Source organism: Artemia franciscana, chromosome 20 (assembly GCF_032884065.1).
Source record: "Artemia franciscana chromosome 20, ASM3288406v1, whole genome shotgun sequence".
Taxonomy (NCBI): Eukaryota; Metazoa; Arthropoda; class Branchiopoda; order Anostraca; family Artemiidae; genus Artemia; species Artemia franciscana.
The window spans coordinates 24,095,862-24,122,637 of NC_088882.1; the positions used below are offsets into that span (position 1 = coordinate 24,095,862).

The 26,776-nt window shown below is 36.5% G+C and overlaps 1 protein-coding gene across 1 annotated transcript in view; it reads right to left on the reverse strand.

Annotated features, from left to right (window-relative positions):
* Window positions 1–5,566: 5,566 nt before the first annotated feature.
* Window positions 5,567–26,776, reverse strand: part of LOC136039938 (arf-GAP with dual PH domain-containing protein 1-like) — a 33,051-nt gene continuing 11,841 nt past the window's right edge. Inside the window, exons 3-6 of the mRNA XM_065723938.1 lie at window positions 25,773–25,962; window positions 16,005–16,235; window positions 7,983–8,117; window positions 5,567–5,919 (exon numbers count right to left, since the gene is read on the reverse strand). Of these exons, the coding sequence (XP_065580010.1) occupies window positions 5,668–5,919; window positions 7,983–8,117; window positions 16,005–16,235; window positions 25,773–25,962 (808 nt within the window). The 3' untranslated portion in view covers window positions 5,567–5,667. The remainder of the gene's footprint in view (window positions 5,920–7,982; window positions 8,118–16,004; window positions 16,236–25,772; window positions 25,963–26,776) is intronic.

Below are 26,776 nucleotides of genomic sequence, written 5' to 3' on the forward strand. Positions count from 1 at the left end.
AAACGTATTCGTTTCCTCCTTCGATACACTTCGCACGAATATATGGAATAACGTATATCACAAGTTTTTACTCGGAAACCCCATTCGCTGTTCTTACCCTGTATCGGAATCGACACTTATTTCCTCCAATCCTTATTCCTTGAGAAACATATCCAAGTGTCATCTTCAGTAGGTGGAAGTGATGTAAAACTTGAGAGTCATGGCTAATTAGAGTAAAGCCAACACAGATAGTCTCTTTGAGAGGCAAAGCTGCCATAGCCCTTTTTCAGAATTGTAAAAAAATGAAGTTACAAAAAGTTACAATAATTATGTGCCAATGTATCCTGCTTGCAATTCATTTTTATGGCCGAAAAAAATAAAGTAAAAATGATACACTTTACCTATGTTACTTGAGAACTTCATAAGAATATCTGTAACCCGACTATTGTCACATTACTTGCCAAAACCATAAAGAAATGGTTAGTTTGTAAGGGAGGCATTTTTCCTGTAAACAAAAATTAGGTTTCCTTTGGCCATTGTAACTGAGATAGTTCAAAATGATACACCCTAAATCTTTATCTTCGGTTCTGTATAATATGCCCTGTCGCAGATGATGGGCCATTGTAGTTGTGTCGTTGTAGTATGTATCCTAGATGCTTTGATCTTAAGGGAAATATGATTCTTTGTTGATTGGTAAAGGGATATCAGTATATTCAAGGTAGAGTTCAGACTGGTATTAAACGAATGTTTTCCATTGAGCCTTAATACAACTTTACGGTGACTTTAACCTAAGAACTTCATTAGCTCTGAGGATTATCCATAAGCGAGGTGCGAATCCAGGATATTTGTTTGGAGGGAGGTTGGTTACAAAAGAAACATAAAAAAACACATCCAAAATTTTTTTATATGCATTTTCATTACGTTTTTACGGGCCGGACAAAAAATTTCAGGAGTGGGGTTAAACCTGGTAGCTCCCCTGGATATGGCCTTGTGATGAGGATATGTCCACCAATCCCGAAAAAAGTATAAGCAGTAAATTTTATTAACAGTTACAGGCATTAAGCTAGTTTATTTTACTTTTCCTTCTTCTGGTGTAGAGAGGTCTATCAATTGCAAAGAAGGTTCTTTCATGTCTTTGTACTGGTCTTTAGGACAGCTATTTAGTTTCGCATGAATTATCCCCCTATCCTTGGTGTTGGCACAGGCTTTTTAAAGGCATATTTTAAGCTCCTAGTCCGCTTAAAAAATATTATACTTAAAGAGCGTATCGCTATTAGGATAGATGAATGGATCAACTCATAAATTTTAAAGAACATTTCTTCCAACTTTATGGACAATTAAGAAAAGTTCTAACTGAAGATACACTTATTGTCCAGATGAACCATTTCTCAGTTTGTTCTACCTAGCAAAAAAAGTCTTGCTAATTAACATCTGACCTTGTCTCTCAGGAGACAGAATAAAAACATTAAATCATCTCTAAATTATTTCTCAGAGAAGGTACAATTGGAAAAGACGGATGTCACTCGAGCCTCAGAAAACCTGCTGTGATCGCTGGAAAATACAATACTTCTAATCTATAAACTCAACAATGAGGATTTTTACTGAAACAATCCCGATTTGCCATGAAATAATTATCAAATAATTGTTGGATAATTCTGGATAATTATCCAGAAATTAAAAATTAATGTACAAAATTATAATCTAAACCCCCTAAAATAAACAAAACAACCATAACTTTTACAGTTAACTATATTTGCAACTATATTTTTAAGGAAAATTGAAGGCTACATTCTTTCTCAGAGCATTAACAACAGAAAATGTACGGGGAAAAGTCAATCGTGTATTATAACTGAGGTTTTAACAAAACATCGCAGCCAATCCAGTTAGGAATTCAGGGTATGCATAGGAGTTTCTCTGAAACATGGAAAGGACTTAAACTCAAAATGTATTGTTGTTCCTATTTATATAATGTTTAACTGTAAAATATTATCTATTCTGGAAGTGTATGTGATAATTGAGCAACATTTTATCTACATTTCATTTTGTTAACATGATCCAAAGACAGTTTGTAAATAAATGAGTAGTTCAGATGTCAAATCCATTGAAGGTCCCTATTTGTCCGGATTTTAGCGGCACAACCTTTAATTGCATTTGTGTAACCAATATATGAAATTAGAATTAAAATAGAAAAAATTTCGGCCATTGCTTGCTAAAGGTGCATCTTTATTTGCCCTTTCCTAGCAGAGTTAGAAGAGTAACGTCAAATCCAAAAACCAACTAACGCCTGTCTCGGTGGAACTGGACCAAATCCCAATATCAGGTCAATGCAGGCGTCAGATCAAATGAATGAAGTTAAACACAAAAATGAGCCTCTCAGCCCCCCTCCTCCATCTACCTAATTCTCTTACCCCAGACTCAAATAGACCTTCTTTAATCGTAGACGATCACCCATGTTATATACGCTTTAAAGAAGCGCTATATACATACATTACCGCTTAAATTTTCTAAATGGGTTAACACAAGAAAAGAAATTAAATACAGATGCACAACATGGCCTCTTAAAAATGAAGATACTGTTACTAATTCCTAAACAATATAAAACATAACAAGAGCAAAGAGCTCATATGGCCCTTGTGACGAGGTTGGAAGAGCCAAGAGCTCATATGGTATGAGCTCTAGCAAAATTCTAAGAATCAATAGATTGCTTTAAAAGGAAAATCAGAGGCTTAATGTCGGTTGGGATTTAAAATAAGAGCTCTGAGTCATAACGTCCTTCTAAATATCAAAATTCATTAAGATCCAATCACACACTCTAAGTTAAAAATATTTCAATTTTCCTCTCCCATCAGCCCCCAGATGGTCGAATCGGGGAAAACGACTTTACCAAGTCAATTTGTGCAGCTCCCTAACACGCCTACCAATTTTCATCGTCCTAGCGACCAGAAGCACCAAACTCGCCAAAGCATTGAACCCCACCACCTAACTCCCCCAAAGAGAGTGGATCCAGTCCGGTTATGTCAATCACGTGCTTACGACATTTATAAGCGTTTTCCAATATTTCCAGTTTTCCCCTCCAACTCCCCCCAATGTCAACAGATCTGGTCGTGATTTGAAATAAGAAATCTGAAACATGAGTTTTTTCTAAATATCAAATTTCATTAAGATCCGGTCACCCGTTCTTAAGTGAAAAATTCCTCAATTTTTCTAATTTTTCCAAATTAACAACCCCCAGCTCCCCCGAAGAGAACGGGTCCGTACAAATTATGTCAATCTGATATCTATAACCTGTGCATATTCTATCCATCAAGTTTCATCACGATCTCTCCACTCTAAGCGTTTTCCAAGATTTCTATATCCCCCCTCTAGCCTTCTATATCCCCGGATCCGATTCGAATTGAAAATGGAGCATCTGGGACATAAAATTCTTCTATATATCGAGTTTCATTAAAATCCGATTACCCATTCGTAAGATACCTCGATTTTCACGTTTTCCAAGAATTCTGGTTTCCCCCTTCAACTCCCTTCAATGTCACCAGATCTAGTCGAAATTAAAATGACAGTTCTAAAGCACAATATCCTTCTAGATATCAAATTTCATTAAGATCTGATCTCCCGTTCGTAAGTTACAAATACCTTATCTTTTCCAATTTTTCCAAATTACCCCCCCCCCCCAACTCAACCAAAGAGAGCAGATCCGGTCCGGTTATGTCAGTCACCTATCTTGGACTTGTGCTTACTCTTTCCACCAAGTTTCATCCTGATCTCTCCGCTCTAAGCGTTTTCCAAGATTTTCTGGTCCCCCCCCCTAATGACACAGGATCCAGTCGGGTTTCAAATAAGAGATCAGAGTTTCGAGGTCCTTCTAAATATGAAATTTCATTACGATACGATAACTCTTTCGTAAGTTAAAAATACCTCTTTTTTCTAATTCATCTCGATCGCTCCATTCTAAGCGTTTTCCAAGATTTCAGGTTCCACCCCCCAACTTCCCCTTCACCGGATCCTGTGGGGATTTAAAATAAGAGCTCTGAGACATGATATCCTTCCAAACATCAAATTTCATTAAGATCCGATTACTCCTTCATAAGTTAAAAATACCTCATTTTTCCAACTTTTCAGAATTAACCCTCCCCCCTAACTCCCCCAAAGAGAGCGGATCTGTTCCGGTTATGTCAATCACGTATCTAGGACTTAGAATTATGTTTCCCATCAAGTTTCATCCCGATCCCTCCACTCTAAGCATTTTCCAAGATTTTAGGTTCCCCTCCCCCTCCAACTCCCCCCCTCAATATCACCAGATCTGTTCGGGGTTAGAAATAAGAGCTATAAGACACGATATCCTTCCAAACATCAAATTTCATTAAGATCCCATGATCCGTTCGTAAGTTAAAAATACTTCGTTTTTTCTATTTTTCCAAATGAACCGCCCCCCCCCTTCAGTTGGTCAAATCGGGAAAAAGACTATTTCTAAATTAATCTGGTCCAGTCCCTGATACTACTGCCAAATTTCACCGTCCTAGCTTACCTGGAAGTGCCTAAAGTAGCAAAACCGGGACAGACAGACCGACAGAATTTGCGATCGCTATAAGTCACTTGGTTAGTACCAAGTGACATAAAAACGACTCTTTCTGGTTTCTCCTACAGCTACCATTTTTTGAACTGATTTGAATAACTTCCTATTAATGTTTCACTGAGCTACGGAATGTTTTCAGGATTTAATCTGGTTTCTGAAATGAAAACGAAATTAAGCATAGATACCGGCAAAAAGAACGCATACAACAATTTTTGGAATTGAATTAGCCGTTTCTTTTTTTCTTGTCTCTATGGATTTGAAATTATCTAAAATCTAACCACAGAGAAAACATATTGAAACTTGGAAACTTTTCCTTCTTTTTATTGGCTAAATATTTATCACAAAAAACCTATCTGGCTCTAAAAAGATAAAATGTTTTTTGTTTTTTTTTTTATCTACTACAAATAAGGAATAATAATGACTGGCTAGCCATAAATTCACAACAAATATGAATCAATGGAATTATAGCACACTTTCTAAAACAGAGTATAGAGACAGCAATTTCTCTTTTCTCATTGATTCAACTAACATGTGCAGATTTATTCATAACCAGTTTGATCGATTAAACGATTAATTTAATGGATTATAGTCGTTGTAAGGCGGAGTTATTTATTTTTCCAGAAATTACATTTCCTTCCCTGTCTAATTTTATTATTCAGCACTAATTAGCCCCAGCTCGACAAGACAGAGCTATTTTTATCTACAAAAATAAGGAATAATGTGACTGACTTAAGAAAATACGCCACAGAAATAACTTAACTGAATTAAAGTACGCATTTTAACACGAAGTATAAGATGGCAATCCCTCTTTTCTCATCAATATAACAAATTAGTGCAAATTTATTCATAACCGATTTAATCAATGGAGCGATTGAAAGATCGATTAATAAATCGATTATATCCGTTATAATTCACAATCAATTTAACCCGTCGATTAACTAATTCAAGATTTTCCACTAACTATATAAACAAATTAACACTTTTTTTTTTTAGAGAAAAGCAACTTAAAAAGTGTTTTTCAGGTTTAAATTTATCAACATTGTCAATGCATATCATATTCAGCAAAAAGCCGCCATGCGATAGAGAAATAAGGCTAAAAAACTCTACGATAGCATTCAGTTTCGTCGCCTTATTTTGTCCCATAGTATTGAGTCTTCGAAGGTAATTTCACGATCAATTACGTAATCAATCCATCGCATCCACTGAGATCTATCTTCATCCTTTTCGGATGAAAGAAGGTATTGGCGATCTGGTGTAGTTAATGTGAAGCTGAAACCAACTTCCTTGAAACCAGAAGGTGATCCAAGACGCAAAAAAAAACCTTCCGATCGATGTCCCAAAAAGATTTCACCTTTGGGCACAGGTTCCTAGGAACAAATAGATTCGATTAGTCATTGATATATATCACATTTGTACAAAGAATGTGATTTTGGATAGATTAGATGGATTGATAGGCATGTGTGTTATAACTTGAGCACGCTCATTTTTTAACAGAACTTTAACGTGGGTTTCAGAAATAACGAAGCCATGGACCTCTGGTCTTTTACAAACTGTTTTTAATTTATCTAAAATTGATATGCATGTTTGAGGAAACAAAACAGAAGTCTGATTTTTTTTTTTTTTCTTGCAAATGTCGGTGATGGAATTCTAGACCCTAGATAGCCTTAAATAGTGAATTTGAACCAAATCAGACATCGCACCAGGGGGGAGTTGTCGGAGCCACTAAATACTTCTTTGATTAACGGAAATTCGGAAGTAAAATTGGGTAGATTATTTTGTACCAATAGCAATAAAGATCTGGAAATTTCGGCTTCATATCCGGTAGATTAAATTGGATCAGCCCTTGGTTATGTTTTAGAAGATGAATATTTGAATAAAATCTAAAAATTCGCAAAAATGTACACATTAATCCTGATTAAAGACTAGGGTCAAGAATCCTTCCAGAAAAAAAGTCAACAACTTCAACCAACATGTTACCATGCACCAACAATATAGCAGTGAAATTACCAGTGAAATGAAATGTTGTTAAACAGACCCACTGATAAATTTTGATTTATCAATTTTCGTATTATAATTAATTTTCTTTTTTCATACTGTGAACCTTACTTGCTGTTCAGACTGTTTGTTTCAAGTTAAATATTTGTTTTTAATTTAGATATTTTTTTCCACTTCGAAACTAAAATTGTTCCCAGCACCTATCGGCAGCAATTGCGACTGGTCCCCTCATACCCATTTCCTCAAAAGTAGTATGGCGAGGTATCACTTTAAAGGCAGTAAACTTTACCTCCTTAATTTCACAGAATAAGTCTCGCAACCAGAATTCATGCATAATTAATAACAATATAGTTAGCCCTCTTCATAGTTTCAATCGACCGCAAAAAATAATGTAATAGCTTTCCCTCTTATGTCCGCAGGAACTTTCTTAGAGCTTAGAGTCACCCCCAGGCAGGGCCTTGAAGAGCTATGAGTGGACCTGACGGTAACTTTAATCGTACCCTATGCCTTCTTTTTTTTTTTTTTTTTTTTTAGCAATACAGTACGATTGTAAATGAAGAACAGACCATTACAGTATCTTTGGGCACTGATGGTGAATAATTGCATGTAAAATTACCCTGCCCTCTCCTGCAATTATTGTTTTGTGTTGCATATTATATCTTCAATTCCCTCTAACTATTTGACAGCAGATCCCTTTCGATTTTCAATTTTCTATGAAGTGGAAAAGGAAATTCTGAAATAAAAAAAAATATTTCAATTATAAATCGAAACCATAATGTTAATACGGGCATTACACACACACAAAAAAAAAATCTTTTATTTAACCCCTTAGAAGTATATCCTCCCTCTCAAAACACCCTGACTTCAGGAAACTCTCTGGAAAATCTCTTCCCGTTCTGGGCAAATGAAGGCTTACATAAATCTGGTATGTTCAACATATATTTCTAGGTTTGCCTCTCCAAGGACAACTCGTTGATTACTAGTAAAAGCCGATTTCCAGGAATTCGTGTTTATGCATACGCAATACCCTTCTAAAGAATTTAGATCGTTGAGTCCTTGTTTGTGAGTGGAATCAACGAGTATTAATTTCGGATGGACTGATTTACTATCTTCAGTTGTTAATATATCCACATTTATTTTTATATTTATTTAACTCAAGCTCCTTTCGTCATTTTTCCTTAGTCTGTCTTTTTATGTCTAGTCCCTTACAGGCTATAGCCTCTGGTCATTGCTGTTGATGTGTGTGTTTTTGTTAATTTATGAATCAGCACAATTATTGTTCGCAGAGCTTCCTTTGGAGAAACATTGAGAGGTTGCATACATGACAGATAGAGATCGCCTTACTAATTTAACAGAACAAGTCGTGTCTGGCACCATCTGCTGATACTAAGTGATTTGTCAACCCTAGGAACGGTAAAAAAAAGTGTGCACTTACTAATTTACTCTCATGATACATAAGGCGCCTTCTGTCTAATGAAAACCATCTTTTTCTGTAGCCATCGCTCTGTTTCGGGCCAGATTTGGTGAGCCATCCTTCTTTTAAGAAATCATGCATCACATTTTCGGCCAGCTATAAAAGACTTATTATTAATACTTTAGCTGCCTCTGAACAAAGAGGAACCGGAATTTAGATTACGAAGTTCAAGCTTCTGTAATGCCCTATAAACAAAATGTAAGAAGCACTTTTTTGCGCATCGCAATAAATTCTAAAGTCCATATTCAAGTTCTTTTTGCAATAATACTGCAGCCAGCGAAAACACACGACCACGTCAGATTCTCTCTCTCTTTCTCTCGAAATCGTACATTTTGCAGAGTTTGTCACATTTTTAGAAGAGAGTGGGTACGTCATCCCTTTCCAAATGTTCGTAAATACCACCATAAAATGTACATAGCTACTGAAATCACCGTAACGGCATTGAATTTTTTATATTTAAGCTAGTGCCTATCCAATATTTTTATTCGAACGGGGGGGGGGGAAGTACAAAACTTTTATAGACGCATCAAGAATTTGTTTATAAGCATTTCTATTACGATTTGACGAGTCACCCCTCACCGGAATTCAATTAACAAGTTGTTGATACAGAACAAAGAAGCAAAATGACAATAAAAATACTGAAAAACGACCAAAAATTCTTTATAAGCCAATGAAAAAAACTTTTATGTATTAATAAACCTAATCTACTTCAGAATTAGCTCGAATCTATTCCGGCTTCACATCCACAAGCCTTTATCAACAGGAAAAAAAGACAACAAATACTTAGCTTATATAAACATATAACAAGAGCTCATATGGCACTTGTGACGAGGTCGGAAGATCCAAGAGCTCAAAAGACACTTGTGACGAGGTCGGAACCTAAAATTAGACTCGGTAATCCGGTTTCCATGATTTCCGTTTCCCCCCTCCACCCCCCAGTGTCTCCAGATCCGACCCGAATTGAAAACAGAGATATGGGACATGACATCTTTCTATATATCAACTTTCATTAAAATCCGATCACTCATTCGTAAGGTAAACATACCTCATTTTTCACGATTTCCCCCCCCTCCAACCCCCCCCAGATGGTCAAATCGGGCAAACGAATGTTATCAAGTCAGTTTGTGCAGGTCTCCGACATGCCAACTAATTTTCATCGTCCTAGCACGTCCAGATTCACCGAACTTGCCAAAGCCCTGGATCGACAGGCAGACAGACCGACAGAAATTGCGATTGCTATGTCACTTGGTAAATACTTTCTGACATAAAAAAGAGGAGCAAATTAAGAAAAACTAAATTCATTAGTTATACAAAAAAAAGAAAAACGAAAAAAAAACTCACATCTAAACCAAGTCTAACATGACATTTTTATTAATATGGCATACGTGTAAAAGACAGGACAAGATGTCTGGTATCTTAACTATCTTCTGCTATTGCTATCAATAATATGAGAAGATAGTTAAGATGTCGGGCATCCATATTGGACATATTTGAAAAGTTTTTTTCGGCAAACCTAGTCAATCGAGAAATCGGTGTCCCTCAACTATACAAAGAAAAAGCAAACTTACTTTACTAAAAATCCTGCACACAATAATAATATTTTCAGTTGAATATCTTACTACAATCACTTTTCAATTGTCCAGTTCTGTCCAACTTTGATAGTTAAGACATCAGAAATCTTGCGTTGCCCTGCCTTGTGCATTATGATATATTGGGTGAAATTCCATATTTGACTTCATTTAGATACTCCAATATCAGAAGATAGTTATAATATCAGATATCCTTCATAGCCCTACTTTGGGCATTACGATATATTAATTCAAATACCCGACTAGATTTTATTTAGATGAAATTTTTTCTTCCATTTTTCATTTTGTACAGTGTTTGTGTTATTTTCATATTTTTCTCATCCTTTCTTTATATGCTTGCTTAAGCCAAGCTTTTAGTCTTTTCCCGTTGACAAAAGCCTCTGAATATGAAGCCAAAATACTAAGACTCCTATCATTATTCGTAAAAAGTTTTTTTTCACTATTGCATAAAAAATGTAACCATTTTCCAAAATTTTCATTTCGACTGAATTATAAAAATATTCAGTTTCATTAAATGTCCTTTGATCTGAAACATCAATTTAAACGTTTGAAACCCTTCGCCCACAAAAGAACTGTCCATCAAATTTCTAGTGAATAAAGACATTTTTAAAAGGAAAGCAGGAGAAAGTACATTCCCTCTGTTTGCATAGCGCAAAATAATTGCTCTAGAAGTTTCATGGAGATTGATGAAAAACGCATGACAATTTTCTGCTTAAAAAGTTGGGAGTAAGCAGGGGGTTGTATTGGAGGGAATACTAGCTTTTTTTGCACCTCTAATAATAAAGAGCGAGAACTGTTCCATTATTCGCCTTCAAACATGGTGCCATATGCACAAGTTTCTACTAAAAAGTTGGTGGAGATGAGTGGGATGGGTGGAGATGGGAAAGGATGGGTGGAGGGTCAAATCATACACATCAAAAATTATTGCATGTTTTAATTTAAACAAGATGGATATATTTCAACCAATAGTTTGGAGAAGAAATACTGGGAGTTTTGGAAGGGTTTTAGGTCCACTTTTGTCCTTCAATCATAGAGATTAAAAATCATTATATTGTTCCGGTTCAAATAGCATGCACAATACCTATCTTCGTGCTAAAATGCTGGCCGTTGTTCACTTTGATCATCTAAAAATACAGATTCAAAATCCGTATGTGATTCCGGTTGAAACAAGTTGCAACATATACTTTTCTATTAAGAAGTCGGCAGTGAGTTGTGGGGAGAGTGTGGGCACTATTGCGCAGGACACTAGCTTACATTATCCTCAAAACTTTATAGATTGAAAACCCTTATCGTTGTAAGGTTGTAAGTATCGTTGTAAGTATCTTTCAGTTATCGTTGAGCATTCATGCAGTGTGGTTCTCCGCTGTGCAAAGTGAATTTGCTATAGCCACGCCCCTAGGATACAGTGTTTTTTCCACTGAGAACAAGCTCGATTGAATAGGATTTCAGATTTGCATTTGATGAAAGTGGGCCCTGGTTTTATGACAAAACGGGGCCCTTGCGAGTAAGTTTCACTCGATGATATTTTAGTATATTAGATAGGCAAAGCGGCATTATCGTCAGAATTTAGTAATGGCAGTGACAAAAGAGCATTTTGACCGGAGGATGGACGAAATGCTACAGCTAATTTCGCAGTTACAGACTGAAAATAAATTACTCAGAGCAGAAAATAAATTGCTCAAGACTGAGCTCGTCCAAATGAAGACTTCTACTTTACGAACAGAACTATGTACAAGAGAAAATAATATCATTATACACGGAACTGAAGCGTCGCAAGGCTCAGAAAATCTTCGGCAGACTGTAGCCTCATTTTTTGAGGCTAAGCTTGGAGTATCCAACGCTAACCAAATACGTATGAATGCCATTTATCGTATTTCAAAGAAATCTAGTCGACCAGAACCAGAGAGTGTTCTGAGCCTCCGAAGTGGGACACAGCGAAAAAAGGTTGTAGAGCCTATTTTTGTAAGCCTAGATGGCTTTGACCGGTCGATGATCATGAAGGAGTGTGGAAAACTTAAGAAGACAGGGTTCAGTATATCGACGGACCTACCAGCGGAGCTTGGTAAAAGAAGAAAGGAACTTTTGTCATTAGGGTATAAGCTAAAAACATCTAAAGTGACAGCTGAGAAAGCTGCAGAAACCCGTCTTGTCCAACGAGGCGTCAGAATGTGGTTGGATGTTAAAAAGTCTAAAAATTCACAATGGGCGAAATATCTAGATGAATGCTTTGACCCAGTTAAAGTGCCAACTATCCAACCTGAGGAATTAGACTCAGAATCATAATTGGGTGTGTTCCTTTCATTCATAAGTTTTTTCAGTATAAGTTGATTGCCAAGTGATTAGATTTCTATGTTGATTTTCCCCCATCCTTGCCAGCGGTCAGGTGTTGATTAAGTTCTTGAAAATTCCTTAATTTTTCGATATATTTTATATTTTTTCTCCTTCATATGTAGTTGTCATTACAAGTTCACTGCCGCTTGCTTACATTTTTCTGTCTAAAATGTGTGTTTCAGTGCTTTTTCTTTTTATTCATGTTATTCCATTTTCTTTATTTTGTTTTTCTCTTTCAGAGTTCAAAAAAAGTTCCTACGGGTGTGTGTATTTCTCATCGCTTTTGCTTCACTTCAAGATATGGCCTTATTGGAAAATATTATTCCAATAAGCCTATTGGACAATATGGAAAATATTAGGTAAGAAATGAGTTCCTATTCTTCATCCCGGGGGCTAATCACTTCTTCATTACCAAAAAATTATAACCGGTTAAAACAATTAGAGAATTCTTTTTTGGATTTAGAGAAAATTTTTGATGAAAAAATAAGTAATGAAGATGATTTGCCGTTATTTAGTGAAAGTAATTACCCTAGAAGTAAATGTGTTGATTTAATAGATTTGACGAAGGGACGCTCTCAATCTCAGTTCTCTGTGCTTCAACTTAACTGTCAAGGATTATGTTCGTCGTTTATGGAAATAACTTCAATGTGCCACCAACTGCAACCCAACATAATTGGATTATGTGAGACATTCCTTACAGGACAAACGGATAGCCTCCTAGATATCCCAGGCTATAGATCAAATTTTCTACATAGAAAAGAAGCTCGCAGAGGAGGATTGGCTATTTATACGAGGAATGAATATGCTGTGCATATTAACAACCAACTGAGCCGGAATGTTGAAGGCATTTTTGAATCACTTTTCCTTGAGCTATATGGGCCTTCTAAGAAAAAGATATTGATTGGAGAAATATATCGCTCACCCTCTGGTTCTGTTTCTGCTTTTATGGATATACTCAGATTTTACAGCTGACAGGAAACCAGAACCAAGATGTGATCATCATGGGTGATTTTAACATTAATCTTGCCTTTCCTCTAAGAAATAGCTCAGTAGATCTTCTCACCATTATGTCAGGGTCTAATCTTTACCCTTCAATTACAATTCCAACCAGAGTAACAGAAAGTACACACTTACTGATTGACAACATTTTTTCTACATTATGTCCGCGAAGGTATCAGTCATCACAAGTGACACATCTGATCATTTTCCCATACACACTGTCTTCAACACAGCGAGGATGCCAACTCCACTCGTAAGAACTAACCAGGGTCTACAAGTAATTAATCTTAAAGAGGAGAATCTTAAACTGTTAAATGATGAGTTAAAAAAGTTTCTTGGGACAGTGTCCTAGCAAATGAAGATGTGAACGAAGGTTTGGAAATTTTCCACAATGCGTTTGTAGCTGCATATAAAACATGCTGTTTATAAGAGAAACCAAGAAACCGTGGAAGAAAAAATACACCAATATGTCCATGGGTTACCGAAAGTTTACTCATATGCATAAATAAGAAAAATAAGTTATGGGCAAATTACAAAAACCACCCAAACCGAGAAAACCTAGAGAGATATGAGACGTATAAGAAATGCCTTCATTCAGTTCTGAGGAAAGCAAAAAGAATTTATATGAATAATAAAATATCGAAAGTGGGAAGGATGGACGAAAAGTCTGGAAGGTCATTAATTCGATTTTGCGACCAAATGATAAGAGAGCAGAATTGCCTTCCAGACTTTTTGTCAACGGGGAGGCTGTTACAGAACCCACTCAGGTTGCAAAAGAACTCAGTACATTTTTTGCAAGGATAAGAGGAATTACATCTAATTCTGCGAAAAGTCCCCACAAATCCTACAAGCATTACCTTGGCTCAGCATGCACCAAACCAATGGCAATAATTCCTGTGACATCAACTGAAGTAGAGCTAATTGTGAAGACCTTGAAAGGCACATCAGCATCTGGAGTTGACCGGATACACACGAAAGCCCTGAAAGCAGTCCTCCCTTCTATCCTGGAGCCATTAACTTATTTGATAAACCTGTCTCTAAGAAGTGGTGTTTTTCTTTCGATACTAAAAAAGCAAGAATAATCCCTCTGCATAAAGGTGGCCCTCGTGACGATCCATCAAACTTCCGACCCATATCCATATTATCTGTTTTTTCAAAAGTTTTTGAAAAACCCTTACAAAGACTACTTTACCAGTTTCCAAAAAAAAAGAGTTTCTTAATAGTCGTCAGTTCGGCTTCAGACCTGGTCATTCAACAGAAGATGCTCTGGCATCCTTAAGCTTATTCATCAACAGAGCACTTTACTCAGGTCTTCTGCCAGCTGCTACATTGATTGACATCAAGAAAGCATTTGACAGTATGGATCATACAATCTTACTGGGAAAGCTACAACATATTGGAGTGAGAGGGATAGCCCTTCAATGGTTTGAATCTTACCTTCAAAATAGGTGCATCTACATTGGGGACGACCCAAGTGACGACACTACTGTGAAATTTGGTGTGCCCCAAGGATCAATCCTCGGTCCTCTTTTGTTTTTAGTCCATGTAAATGACCTAACTTGTATCCTTAATCTAAATCATGACGACCAAAAATGCTGTAACCTATGCTTACAGCATAGGTTACTATGATCAAACATCTGAGGCCATTACTAACGAGCAAGATGAACTTATAGCATTCGCTGACGACACTACAATGACCTGCTGCGGACTCGATATGCCTTCACTCCAGCGGAAGCTTGAAAACATCATAGAAGAGACCTATCTGTGGATGGATCCCAACAAACTTGTCATCAATGTAGAAAAATCTTGCATCCTACTATTTTCTAGGGTAGGAACCCTTCACCCAGAAATAACAGGAATTGTGACGTCTCGTGGAAAGGTTCAACGACCAGTAAATGGATGTGCAAAATGTTTAGGAGTAATAGTAGATGAAAACCTTTCTTTCCTTCCTCACATCCATGCTGTAGAATTAAAGCTTTCAAGGAATCTGGGTATCATGAAGAAACTGAAGCAAACATTCCCACGTAAAACCCTTACCCTTCTCTACAATGCACTCATTAGACCCCACTTACAGTATTGCGCAATGGTATGGCAATCGACATTCAAATCCCATCTGAAAAAAATGGATTCCATCCACGAGAATGCCTTGATGATCATCAAACACACAGAAGATTATCTCTCGCTGAAATCGCTGTTTGAGCTTTCCTGCTTGGTTTTTGCTTTCAGATTCCTCTCCGGCTTGCTTCCACCGCCTTTTAGGAATCTATTCCGTTTGGTATCCGAACAGCGTCTTCCAATTACAAGACTATCTGCACAGATCCATATTCGACATACGCCAACAGTGAGGTCGGATTTTTCGCATGACATCGTCTGTGCTAAGGCTTACAATACCCTACCGCTTGAACTGAGAGGTAGGAGCTCCCTTGGTTCTTTCAAAAAGAGAATAAAAAATTATCTTGTTTTGAATTAGTTCAATTTGAATAAAGAATCTAATTAGAAAAGTGATTTTAGTTATTATTGAGTTTTTTTTTGTGGGGGTTGGAGTGGTTTGCTCCTGGATGAAGAGGTGGGGAATTGTAAGGATGTTTTTTTGGTAGGGGCCATGGTTGTATCGAGAAGTGGAGGGAGAGCCATAGTGCGTATTTATTTTTGAGGTGACATGGGACTCAGCATGCAGTTTTTTTATAGAGATGAGAGATTATGTATGTTATGACTGTTATAATTTTTTTTTAATAAACCCGAATGAACTTACATGATTCGTTTCCAACAAGATGCAACATGTCTACCTTAAAGCTTATAGAGTACAGGGTGGTAGAGCATTAATTCGTCAATTGGACCCGAGGCCAAACTTTACGTAATCACTGCAGAGGTTAGAAAATTACCACTTTCTCGCAATTTACCAAGACCAGGGTTATATTGAAAAAGAAAAAGCTGAAGAGTTACTCCACACAATAATAAAAAGCATTTTGATAGCTTAGCCCCCCCTAAAAATCTTGATTTCCTACCAAAATATAGCCAGAAAAAATGTTTGAGAAATAACCTGAGTGAACATTGATAAACTTACGATATATTCAGAGGCACTCGGATAAGCTACCATAAGTCTGTTCAATTTGGCACACCTAAGTGCCATATACCACTGAACAATGGTTTCCGCACTTTCATGATACACATAGATATGTCTAGTAGTTGATCCATGAGGAAAAGTGAACTGCAAGGACGTTGGAATACCAATTTTTTCTGGGGCAAAGTAGACATTTAGAGTTGAAATTCGAACAACTGTCTTTGGTTCCTTTCTCTGAAAATATATAAAAGGTGTTAGATCTAATTAAGAAGAAGGAGTGCGAGGTAAAGAACATAGGAAACTAAGTAATCTAGATTTTTGTTCCTTTATCATATGGAAATTAAAAATTACCGCGACCACAGACAATATAACGTAATGGAGCCACACTAGGATAACTCGAAACGTACTTAAAGGATGTGCAGTTACAACAATTTATAAGATTAGTCATGTTTTTGAACCAATTCTTTGAAAAAAAAATGTTTTTTTTAGAGACAGCTAAATGGCACTGGCGATTCTTCTCTCAGAATTAAGCTTAAATTCCAGACCCTCAGCTCATATACAACATTTCTAGATCTCTTGTCAAAAATGGCATTCACAGGACAAATCAAAAGAAAAAATCTAATTATCAAGAAAACTTTTTTTTTTTAAACTTTCCACTTTGCCTCTTTCGCACCCAATAAATCAACCAATTGATTAATTGGAAAAAATATGTCAAAAGAACAACGACAGTAGCTTCACTGAGCTAGATAGTTGTTAAGGGAGAGAAGATAGGTATTTTACCTATTTAGTAGTTGATGGGAGAGATGATAGGCTATTAGTGCAGCTAGCAAGTTCTTTCCTACTTTTTATTGGAGGTTATATTTTTCGTGTACAACAAAGGTACACCCAATAGACTAGGACACAGCTGGCCTGTATAACTAGGACACTAGCCCTTATTTCTCGTCAACTTTGGTTAAAATTGAAGTCACATAAGAAGAGATGATTGGTAACAGTACTTTTGACAACTTTCCCTCCTACCCCATCTCTATCTCAGATCTCCATCAAATATTTTCTTTTCTGGTAAATTTTGGGCTCAATCTTGTCTATCGTTCACAATTTAGGATATCAATATAAATTTTTCCGTAATTAAATAAGAATATCCAGAAAAGATAAAGGGTCTTGACCTAAGTTTCCCGAAGGGAAAAATTCAATGTTGTACGTAAGTCGAACGTCGTAAAATCCCTAAAAGATTTAGTTATGGAGCTAAGATAGTTTCATTTTCTTATGTTTTTATACTTCTTAATAAATTAGAAAAAAGAAATACTTTGGGCAAATATTTCAAATTTTATACGTTTATATTAACGTATAAAATTTGATATTATTCGGTCAAGAGACAATTCTTTGATACAGAGGAATTCACTGGCATGACGGATATCAGATTAATTTTTCGCCCGTTTTTTGAACTCACTCAACTTTTTCTTTCAACTCCATCAACTACTTGATTTTCATTCAGTGAATTAAAATCAAGTAGTTGTGGGCATCAAGCCATGGCTAATTGTAGAAAAAGCCAAGACAGACAGTCCAATTGAGTGAGAGGCAATTCTGGCATTAGCCTCCTTATTAAGATTGTATAAAAATGATGTTAGTTCATTTGTTAATAGATAAGTCTATCTATTATCCGTCCATGCGTCGTTCTTAGGGCATAAGAACTACGGTAGATAGTCATAGAACTAAGATAATCATAGAACCTATAGTTTTCCAAGTGTTTGGTTAAATGGCACGGTAAACGGCAGGAGTAAGTATGACTCTCTTATTGGACCAATGTTTGTTAGCTTTTAAAAAGGCACACACGCCTAGAGTCTCAGGCAGATTGACCAAGAATTTAAAATTAACATAGGACCGTTAGACTGCCTGGAATGAAAGGTTAAATAAGGCACGCCTACCTATGGTCTTAGGCAAGTTGAACCAAGAATTTAGAATTGACACAGGACCGTTAATTTGCGTTGAATGACAGAAAAACAAGCGTCTAAAGTCAAATTGGGCCGATATGCAATAAGTCCAGTTCTGACAAAATATGGATAATTTGAACTCAACGTGAAAATCAAAGCATGTTTGAACCTTACCCCCCCCCCCCTCCTCAGCTGTATTTTTTAGATTAGGCAGAATTAGAAAAACAGACTGCTCTTTCCTGATATAGTATACAAAACCATACCACGTAAAAGTTCCATCAAGAGCAACGACTTTTCTGTAAAAATAGATTGACGATAAATTTTTAAAAGGGCGATTTCATTTTTAATATAAGTAAAAAAAGAATAAATAAGTACATCAATACCATCTGTAGAAGGATGTGACTGTTTTATTAAAGAATAGCTGTTGGGGTGACGCTTCGCGCCACCCCAACACCTAGTTGGTGGGGGCGCATCCCGCCCCCCCAAGCCCCCCGCGCGCGTAAGTCGTTACGCACCATATTAGTTACGCGCCATTGTAGTTGTGTCCCTGTGTCCCACCTGTGAATATATATATATATATATATATATATATATATATATATATATATATATATATATATATATATATATATATATATATATATATATATATGTATATATATATATATATATATATATATATATATATATATATATATATATATATATATATATATATATATATATATATATATATATATATATATATATGTTTTTTAACTACGTAAAACTTGCGAATATACAACATTCTTAGCTGTCCCATTGTCTCTGCATATAAATAGATTGTCAGGTTTACCGACTCTTGAACATGCAACATATAATTGTCCACGGGAAAAACAATCCGAATTCAGATCTATACCTCATTATTCTAATGATTGCCCTTGAGCTTTGTTGATGGTGATTGCCAATCAAACATTCCCTGTGTCCCTGTCGTCATTTATATATCCCCCCTGTGCCCCCCGGCGTCCCCGTTGTAATTGTGTCCCTATGTCCCGGTCGTCATTTATATTCCCTGTGTCCCGGTCGTCATTTGTGTCCCGGTCTGTAATTTCTCTTTGAGTGTCCCGGTCGTCAGTTGTGTCCCAGTTGTTCATGGGAAAAACAATCCGTATTCAGATCTATACCTCATTATTCTAATGATTGCCCTTGAGCTTTGTTGATGGTGATTGCTAATCGAACATTCCCTGTGTCCCCGTCGTCATTTATATATACCCCTGTGCTTCCCGGCGTCCCCGTTGTAGTTGTGTCCCTGTGTCCCGGTCGTCATTTTTATTCCCTGTGTTCCGGTTGTTATTTGTGTCCCGGTGTACCAGTCAGTAATTTCTCTTTGAGTGTCCCGGTCGTCATTTATGTTCCCTGTGTCCCTGTGTCCCGGTCTGTAATTTCGTCAGTCGACAAACAACTTCATGACGGCATAATGCTCAATCCTTACAATGACGTCAGTCGACACACAAACATGACGTCAGTCAACAGACACACACAAAGAAACAACTTATTTTTATAGATAGATAGATTGGGCATTAGGGTATTAGCTTATAACTTACAACCCACTTCCAAGCCATTTGATGCAGGGTATATTTATCCCAACCATTTTCAAAAATAAGTATGAGACGCACGCTTTCATTTTGAATACGACAATATTTGAACAGGTGCGTTTTAGCTGCAGAGGACTGGATGCACGTTGACTTTCCACATTCAAACTTCATGTTATAGATTTATGCACCTTGTACGTTTTGTACTCTTTTTTATTAATATATAGGGGCGCGAAGCGCCCCCACCAAGTAGGTGTTGGGGTGGCACGAAGCGCCACCCCAACAGCTAGTAGAAAATAACAATTACAGTTTAGAACGTTTCAGATTGAAATTGGTTAAAATTAGCTAAAATTGGTAAAACTTGTTAACATTTGGTAATATTCTAGATGAGGGGCTATTGATGATCATGAAAAGTAGTTTAGGAAGGCAAATAAAACTCTCAGGAATGAATCCACAGCTTTCATGACACCCTTGGAGGGTATTCGTTCATGAATATTGTTGGATATAGGATGTAGGTGCTAAACTCTACGCTCTATACTGATCGGCTATCTGATGCTCTATGTTGGCCCTACACCGTATAAGCAAGCTTATTTTTATACATGACAACTACAAGCTTGTCAAAGCTTTAAAAGAAACTGATAAAGTTTATTCCTAGCTAAGTGTTTTGCATTTCTTATTCAGCCTCCTTAAACTGCCTGAGAATTGACATAATAGGGAATTTAAAACTTAATTCAAATTAAATTCTGAAATTTGAAGTCAGATTTAAAAATCTAACAATATACAGTGTTTTTTCTTACACGATGTTGCTTCTTTTTCTTCCAATGCCTGGGAATGAAGTGTTCTTAAAGAACAACATGCTAAGTTTTCTGAAAATTGGCAACGTACAAAAAAAATTCAAATATTAAATCCTGCGCGTTAAAGTAAAACTTTGAACATTTGAATAATTACCCACCCTGTTCAAGCATATCCACAACCATATTATCGTAATTGCTGAGCTGGGAAGGAGAATAAATAAGCTCTTTCATTCTCAAAGGAGTTGGTTGAATTGTTTAATTCTAAAACTTTAACTATATCACTCTTGAGTGAGAAGATTCAATCTAGAAGTAATAACAAATAATAGTTTTTGGTATCTCGTCCTTATTTTGCCCGAGGTTCGGTCATGGCAATGAAGCTGGAAAGGAACTGTGGACCGAATTCCGATAAAAAACTGATACCAATTTAGTTTTCGTAACTTTTTAAAAGAAACTCCCAAAAAAATCTAAAAATCGAACAAACGCCGATCAATTGATGATGCGACGTCGATAATTTTTTGGCGGCGCGCCCTCGAGAAATTTTCGATGCGCCACCGCCGGCGTAATTGGGTCCGCCGCCGCTAAATGTTATTTCGACGCGGCTTCATGGTCTACAACCCGCTGCTATAGGAGGTTTTTTGGGAAAAGCTTCAGGAATCGACATATTACACCCAGTAAACACATTCCCTTTTTTTAGCATAGCTATATTAGGAGGTGAAATGAACTTATTGTTTGCTTTTGCTTATATATTAATGCTAATGCTTATGTGCTTGCTTGCAGTTGCCTTATTATGCTTTTGTTAGAGGTGCTTGGGTCAAATATACGTATTAACTGAATAGTACATCAAAGAAATCATGGCAAAAGATTTGAATTGCTCAAACATTTCTAGGTGCTTGGGTCTCTTGCAGTTTCTATAGCTCGACTGCACTCAATTGCTCTAGCCAAAGTAAGTGTGGCTCCCTCGCTGAGAAGCTGCTCACGGATTCTTGCATTCTTGACTCTAAAGACCAACCGATATCGAACTAGCTGGTCTTCTAGGGTATCAAATTCACAATCCTTGGCAAGTACTTTCAACTGAGTGACATATGACTCAATGGTCTCTCCCTCCGCTTGGTTTCTCTGATGAAAGATGTATCTGGCAAAGATGGGGTTTGCACTTGTCTGAATATAATTCTCAAACTTGTCTAGATATACTTTTGGCTTATTTGCCTCCGCGTCAGTTAAGGTCCAAGTGGAGAACACATCTTGTCCTTTTTCTCCAGTCCAGATCAGTAAGTATGAGCATTTTACTGCGTCTGATTTTCCACTTAGTCGACCAGAAAACATGAGCTCACAATGTCTCTTAAATTTTCTCCATTCTGATTTTAGATTGGGGCTTGACCAATTGATTGATAGAGCTGGTGTACTATCCCTGTTGAACTTCTGACAATGCAATGTGACCAGATCCCCAAGAGACTACGGACCCCCCCCCCTACAGTGGAGTCTCCAACACCAAAGCAAGGTGTCACAAACAAAGAGGCGGAGGCCACGGATCCAGCTCAGGCAGAGCAGATTAACCATGGAAGAAGCGCGATGGCAACTCGTTCTGGTCGTCAGGTGAAACCCCCAACAGAGTTGAATTTGTAGAAAAGAAGGGAGATGAAATGAATTGACTGTACCTTATTAATTGAAAAAAAAGAAGATGAAATGACCTTATTGTACTGAATTAAAAAAAATGAACTTATTGTACTGAATTAAAAAAAAGAAGATGAAATAAACTTATTGTACTGAATTGAAAAAAAAAACGAAAGCAAGTCGTTCTGGTCGTCAGGTGAAACCCCCGACGAAGTTGAAGTTGAGCATATACAAAAAAACAATCGTTGAATCACATGAAGAAAAGAAGAAAGATGAAATGAACCTATTGTTTGCTTTTGTTTATATATTAATGCTAATGCTTGTGTGCTTGCTTGCAGTTGCCTTATTATGCTTTTGTTACAGGTGCTTGGGTCAAATATACGTATTTACTGAATAGTACATCGAAGAAATCGTTAAAAAAGATTTGAATTGCTCAAACATTTCTAGGTGCTTGGGTCAAATATTAACTGAATTAACTAAATAGTACATCAAAGAAATCATTGCAGGAGGTGCCAATAAACTAAGTAGTAAATCTCGGACCAGATCTCTTAAGCTCAAGAATGATGTTGGTTTTCCAACAACCAAAGGGCGTAATTCCCTAGGCATAATAATAATAGATCTCTGCAGTCATTACAGAACCCCAAGTAAAATCATACCTCGTGATGGTAGCTATCATGTCACGGTGAAGCTCCTTTGGTAAGGTTAAAGTCGATTGTTTGGGAACTAAAATCACCTCAGGACAATTACTAATGGGGAGCTTTTCACCAAATTCACTAATTTGTGGATTGGATAGCGAAAGAAAATTGGGCCGAAGTCTCAACTGCTGAGGACTTAAATCCCCAGGTAGAGAATTTTCACAGAAAACTAAGTAAAATTGTTCCTTGTTTCCCGAAAAAAAAACCCAAAGTGTGATAAACTGAAAAACTATATGCAAACTCAGTAACAAATAATCGAACATAAAGTACACTTCATTAAAACGGAAAGGAACAAAAAAAGAAATGTAGAAACAAAATTGAATAGAAAATTAAACAGGCCTAGGAAAACTATTATAAAAAGGAATTAGATAACCTCTCGAATACAAGCCTTCGCAGTTTTTCCGTAATCTAACTGGAAGAGGTACGCAACCAATTGACTTCTTGAAGGGAGAGAAACCAGAGAAAACAGCGAACGACCTAGACCATCATTTTATTTCTATTGAACAGTCGTATTCATCGCTGCCTCCTGAAACACCACCTTCATTTTCAACTGAAGCACCATCCCAGAATTCAAATGTAAGCTTTTAAATGAAATCGTCGAGGCCCAAAAAGTACCAAAAATTAAAAACAAACTTTGTTTCTTAAAGAGACAATCAGTGGCACCCTTTGATGTTTCAGCAGCCCTTGCTAAGGCATTTGCGAAACAATTATCTTCCCCCTTTCATTTATGTCACTAAATAAATATTTTCTAAAATGAAAAATCAGATTTATCAGTCCTATTCCGAAAAAGAGCAGTTATTGATTTCTTTGGTCTGAGGCCAATGCTTGTACATCAATCTTCAGCCAAGTTTATTGCTTTGCGGCCAAGTTTAGATGGCCTGCGGATGGACTACAAGATGGCCTGCGGCCATCTTCAGCCAAGTTTATGGGAGTTTGTTGCTTTGCGGTAAAAAAAAAATACCTTTCGAAATCAAGTGATAAGCAGCATTTTGGTAATATCCCGAAGTATTGAACTCTTCACTATATCATTAATTTACTTGATTTCATTTTAAAATATCGAGACAAGCTTGGAAAATGGATAAATTCAACTGAAATAGATTTTCAAAAAGCCTTCGATCTTGTTGATCAAAAGATTTTACTGGAAAAGATGGCGGACTTTTTTCCCGAATAAGTCAAAAGGTTTCTACCAAACAGAAAACAAATTGCAGAATATATTAATAATTTTCTTTTTCTTTGCCATTTTCTGTGGTATCCCACAAGAAACAGAGATCTGTCCTTTGCACTTCCTCATGATCAATGAACCAGCTGTTGGGTCAGACAAAAGATGGAAGAATGCAGAGGATCTGTCCTTAGCTGAAATAGCTTCTGGAGCGGGTTAAAGCCAAACTTTCAATTACACTGAACACCTCTGAAGGAGCAAAGCTGAATATGGCGGTAAATAAAGACAGATGCTAAGTAAAACTGTTTTCAGTAGGCTTTTCTGGCGAAAAGCCTACCTGAATTTGAACCCCCTACAGACCCAAACCTCCTCAACAATAGACTCAAACCACTACCCTGATATGGGTATTAACCACTTCTGATCTAACAAGACATGAAAACATAAGATTGATTGTAAAAAGAAAAACGGTGCTTTCCAAATGCTGAAAACTCTAGGGAAATTCCGGGTTTCAAGCAAAAACTACAATTAATTTTCTGCATGTTCATCCACGCAAAATTAGAATACTCATGTCCTTTTTGACATTTTGCTCTGACAAAAAGGAGAAATGACAAAATTGAACAGGTTCAGAAGAGATCACACTTAAAATTATCTACGAAGGTTCCCAGTTACTTTACCCGTTTTATCTAGAAGTATTTGAACTTGATCCCCCCCTTTTTCCGTCATTAGAGAAAATTGTCTGATATTTGGCTCAACCCCAAAACTCCATCCCATCTACAAGGACTTTCTTCTGACTCCCTTTGTCCCCCTTGGATCACGACTCTCATGAGAAACGGCTGTAAAATTTCCAACACTAACAACAGTTTAATCCAGATCACCAACATTATTCACGAAACTTTGTACGAGCTTTCTTCTTGCTTTTAAAAAAATCCAAAGCTTGTGGGTTTTGACAATTGTGCTCGCAACCTGTGTGCTCGTTGGCAAATTTTTCTTGCTGTGAGCACATTCTACTTTTGTTATTTTATAGCTCACTAATAGATTAAAAGATACCCTGTTTGTGCCATGCCTTTCAGAGTATATCTTATTTACAACCAATGGTCTAGTTGACATATAGATTGATTTATAATTTTTTAAATATTCAAACATCTATAACTTGAATTTAAGGAAAGGTCTTGATGTGGCTTGAAATCCAGTTGAAATGATGAGAATTACTTTTTTGAAAATGCAAAGCCTATGAAAAAAGAGACTGAAAAACCAAGATTAAGGTAAAAGGTTTGACATACATAGGATAGGTCATCTATGCAATCTTCTAAGTCCTAGAAAGAAGGAAAGGGTAGAGATAATGGCATTCATCCCTAAGAGTTTCATTCATCCAACTTGGCTACTTCCAAGTCGTATGGACTGGTAGGAAAATACCATATTTTCCCATGATTCCGATATACAGCTTCGGATAACTTTAGAATAACCAATTAGAAATAATGTGTGTTAAAAATATTTCTGAAAAGGAGGACTTCCAAACAGACTTTTCTCGTGTGATTCCTGTGGGAACCAAGCCTAAACTAAACAGAACATAATATTCTAAATTAATGTCGAAAGAGATTTTTTTAAGTATACAAAACAATTCAATACCTGTTTATTATTATAAAACTTAGATTTATAAATCCCTACAGACAAATCGTCCCTGAATCTTTACTCAAATTCCTTTTTTCATTTTGAAGCTAAAGGAAAGCAAAAACATCTGGGCGACAAAAACACATTTTTTCTGAATATATAATATAAATATTCATCAATTCAAGTCTGTAATCGATTTTTGTTTTTCAAACTTGACATTACTTGGTCATAGAAAAAAAAATTGGATTAGATTTTGAAATACAGATTGTTATTTTAGAGGTCCTGTTCTTGTGTTTTCAGAAAAAAACTAACCTATTTGGCTTAATTTGTTTCGATTTTTTAATTATTATAAAACGATGGCGTGGTCTTTGTCGCTATTTGAAAACGAATGCAAATATATTTTACCTCTTTGATAAAATATTTCAGCGAGTCCTCTGATTCTTGTAGAACAAACCTCCGAGATTTACATTGGTCACCGTCCTTACCTCTTTTCATGAGGTAACCTTCCATAAAGCCTCTTCTGTAAACTTGCTTCTCTGGATAAATAAATTCTTCCCTTTCATATTTAGCTCTAATCCACTGATCTCTAAGAACACTAAAAAGGAAACAGAATCAGATATCAGATGGTGAAATTTTTGCGACCAATAAGTACATAAATAACAGACAGTGGTACTACGGAACAAGGTTATCAGCTTTCTGGTCCTAGATGTATCACTTTTTCACAACTGCACAAAAGAAATAATTCTTGAAAACTGAAGAGCTTGTCTTGTATATACCTGTGCCTCAAAAGAAATGAGCTTGTTAACCCAAAGTGAAACGATCAATTCTCGAAAAAACATTCCCCCTTTGGACCTTGAACTACCAGCCAAATCTTAAGCCCCAATACCAGTTGAGGCCTTTTCATTGGTCCTCTCTTGTGTGCAAGCAGCATTCGTCTTTACATTACAAACAAACAAAAAAAAAAAAAAAAAAAACAAAGAAACCTGCTCAATCTAAAATTACCTTTTTTGCCTCTCTCCTTTGCAACTTTTTCTGGTTTCTTCTTATAGCTTAAACTTTTCTTTTTTGATTTACTATGTATGTCATTCATTTAATTGACCCCGCAAAAAATACAACATTTTTCAGTACATGTATTCCGATTCTATTCTTGAAGTAATACAAGTCTAGAAACCTTATCTTTAGGTTACTGATACTTTCGAACTTGTATCATTTCTGAAAAATGTGTTTACATGGCTTGAGGCGAGGAAGCATCTAAAAAAGTAACATTTCTCGAAGGTAGTACTGATGGATGATATACAAAATTAGGAATGAACACACTGACAAAGTTGAGTATTTCATCGGTTCTACCCTACTTTTTCATTAAAACCAAAAGAGACTGCTTTGTTTGTTTACCCGGTAAGCGTGATGTT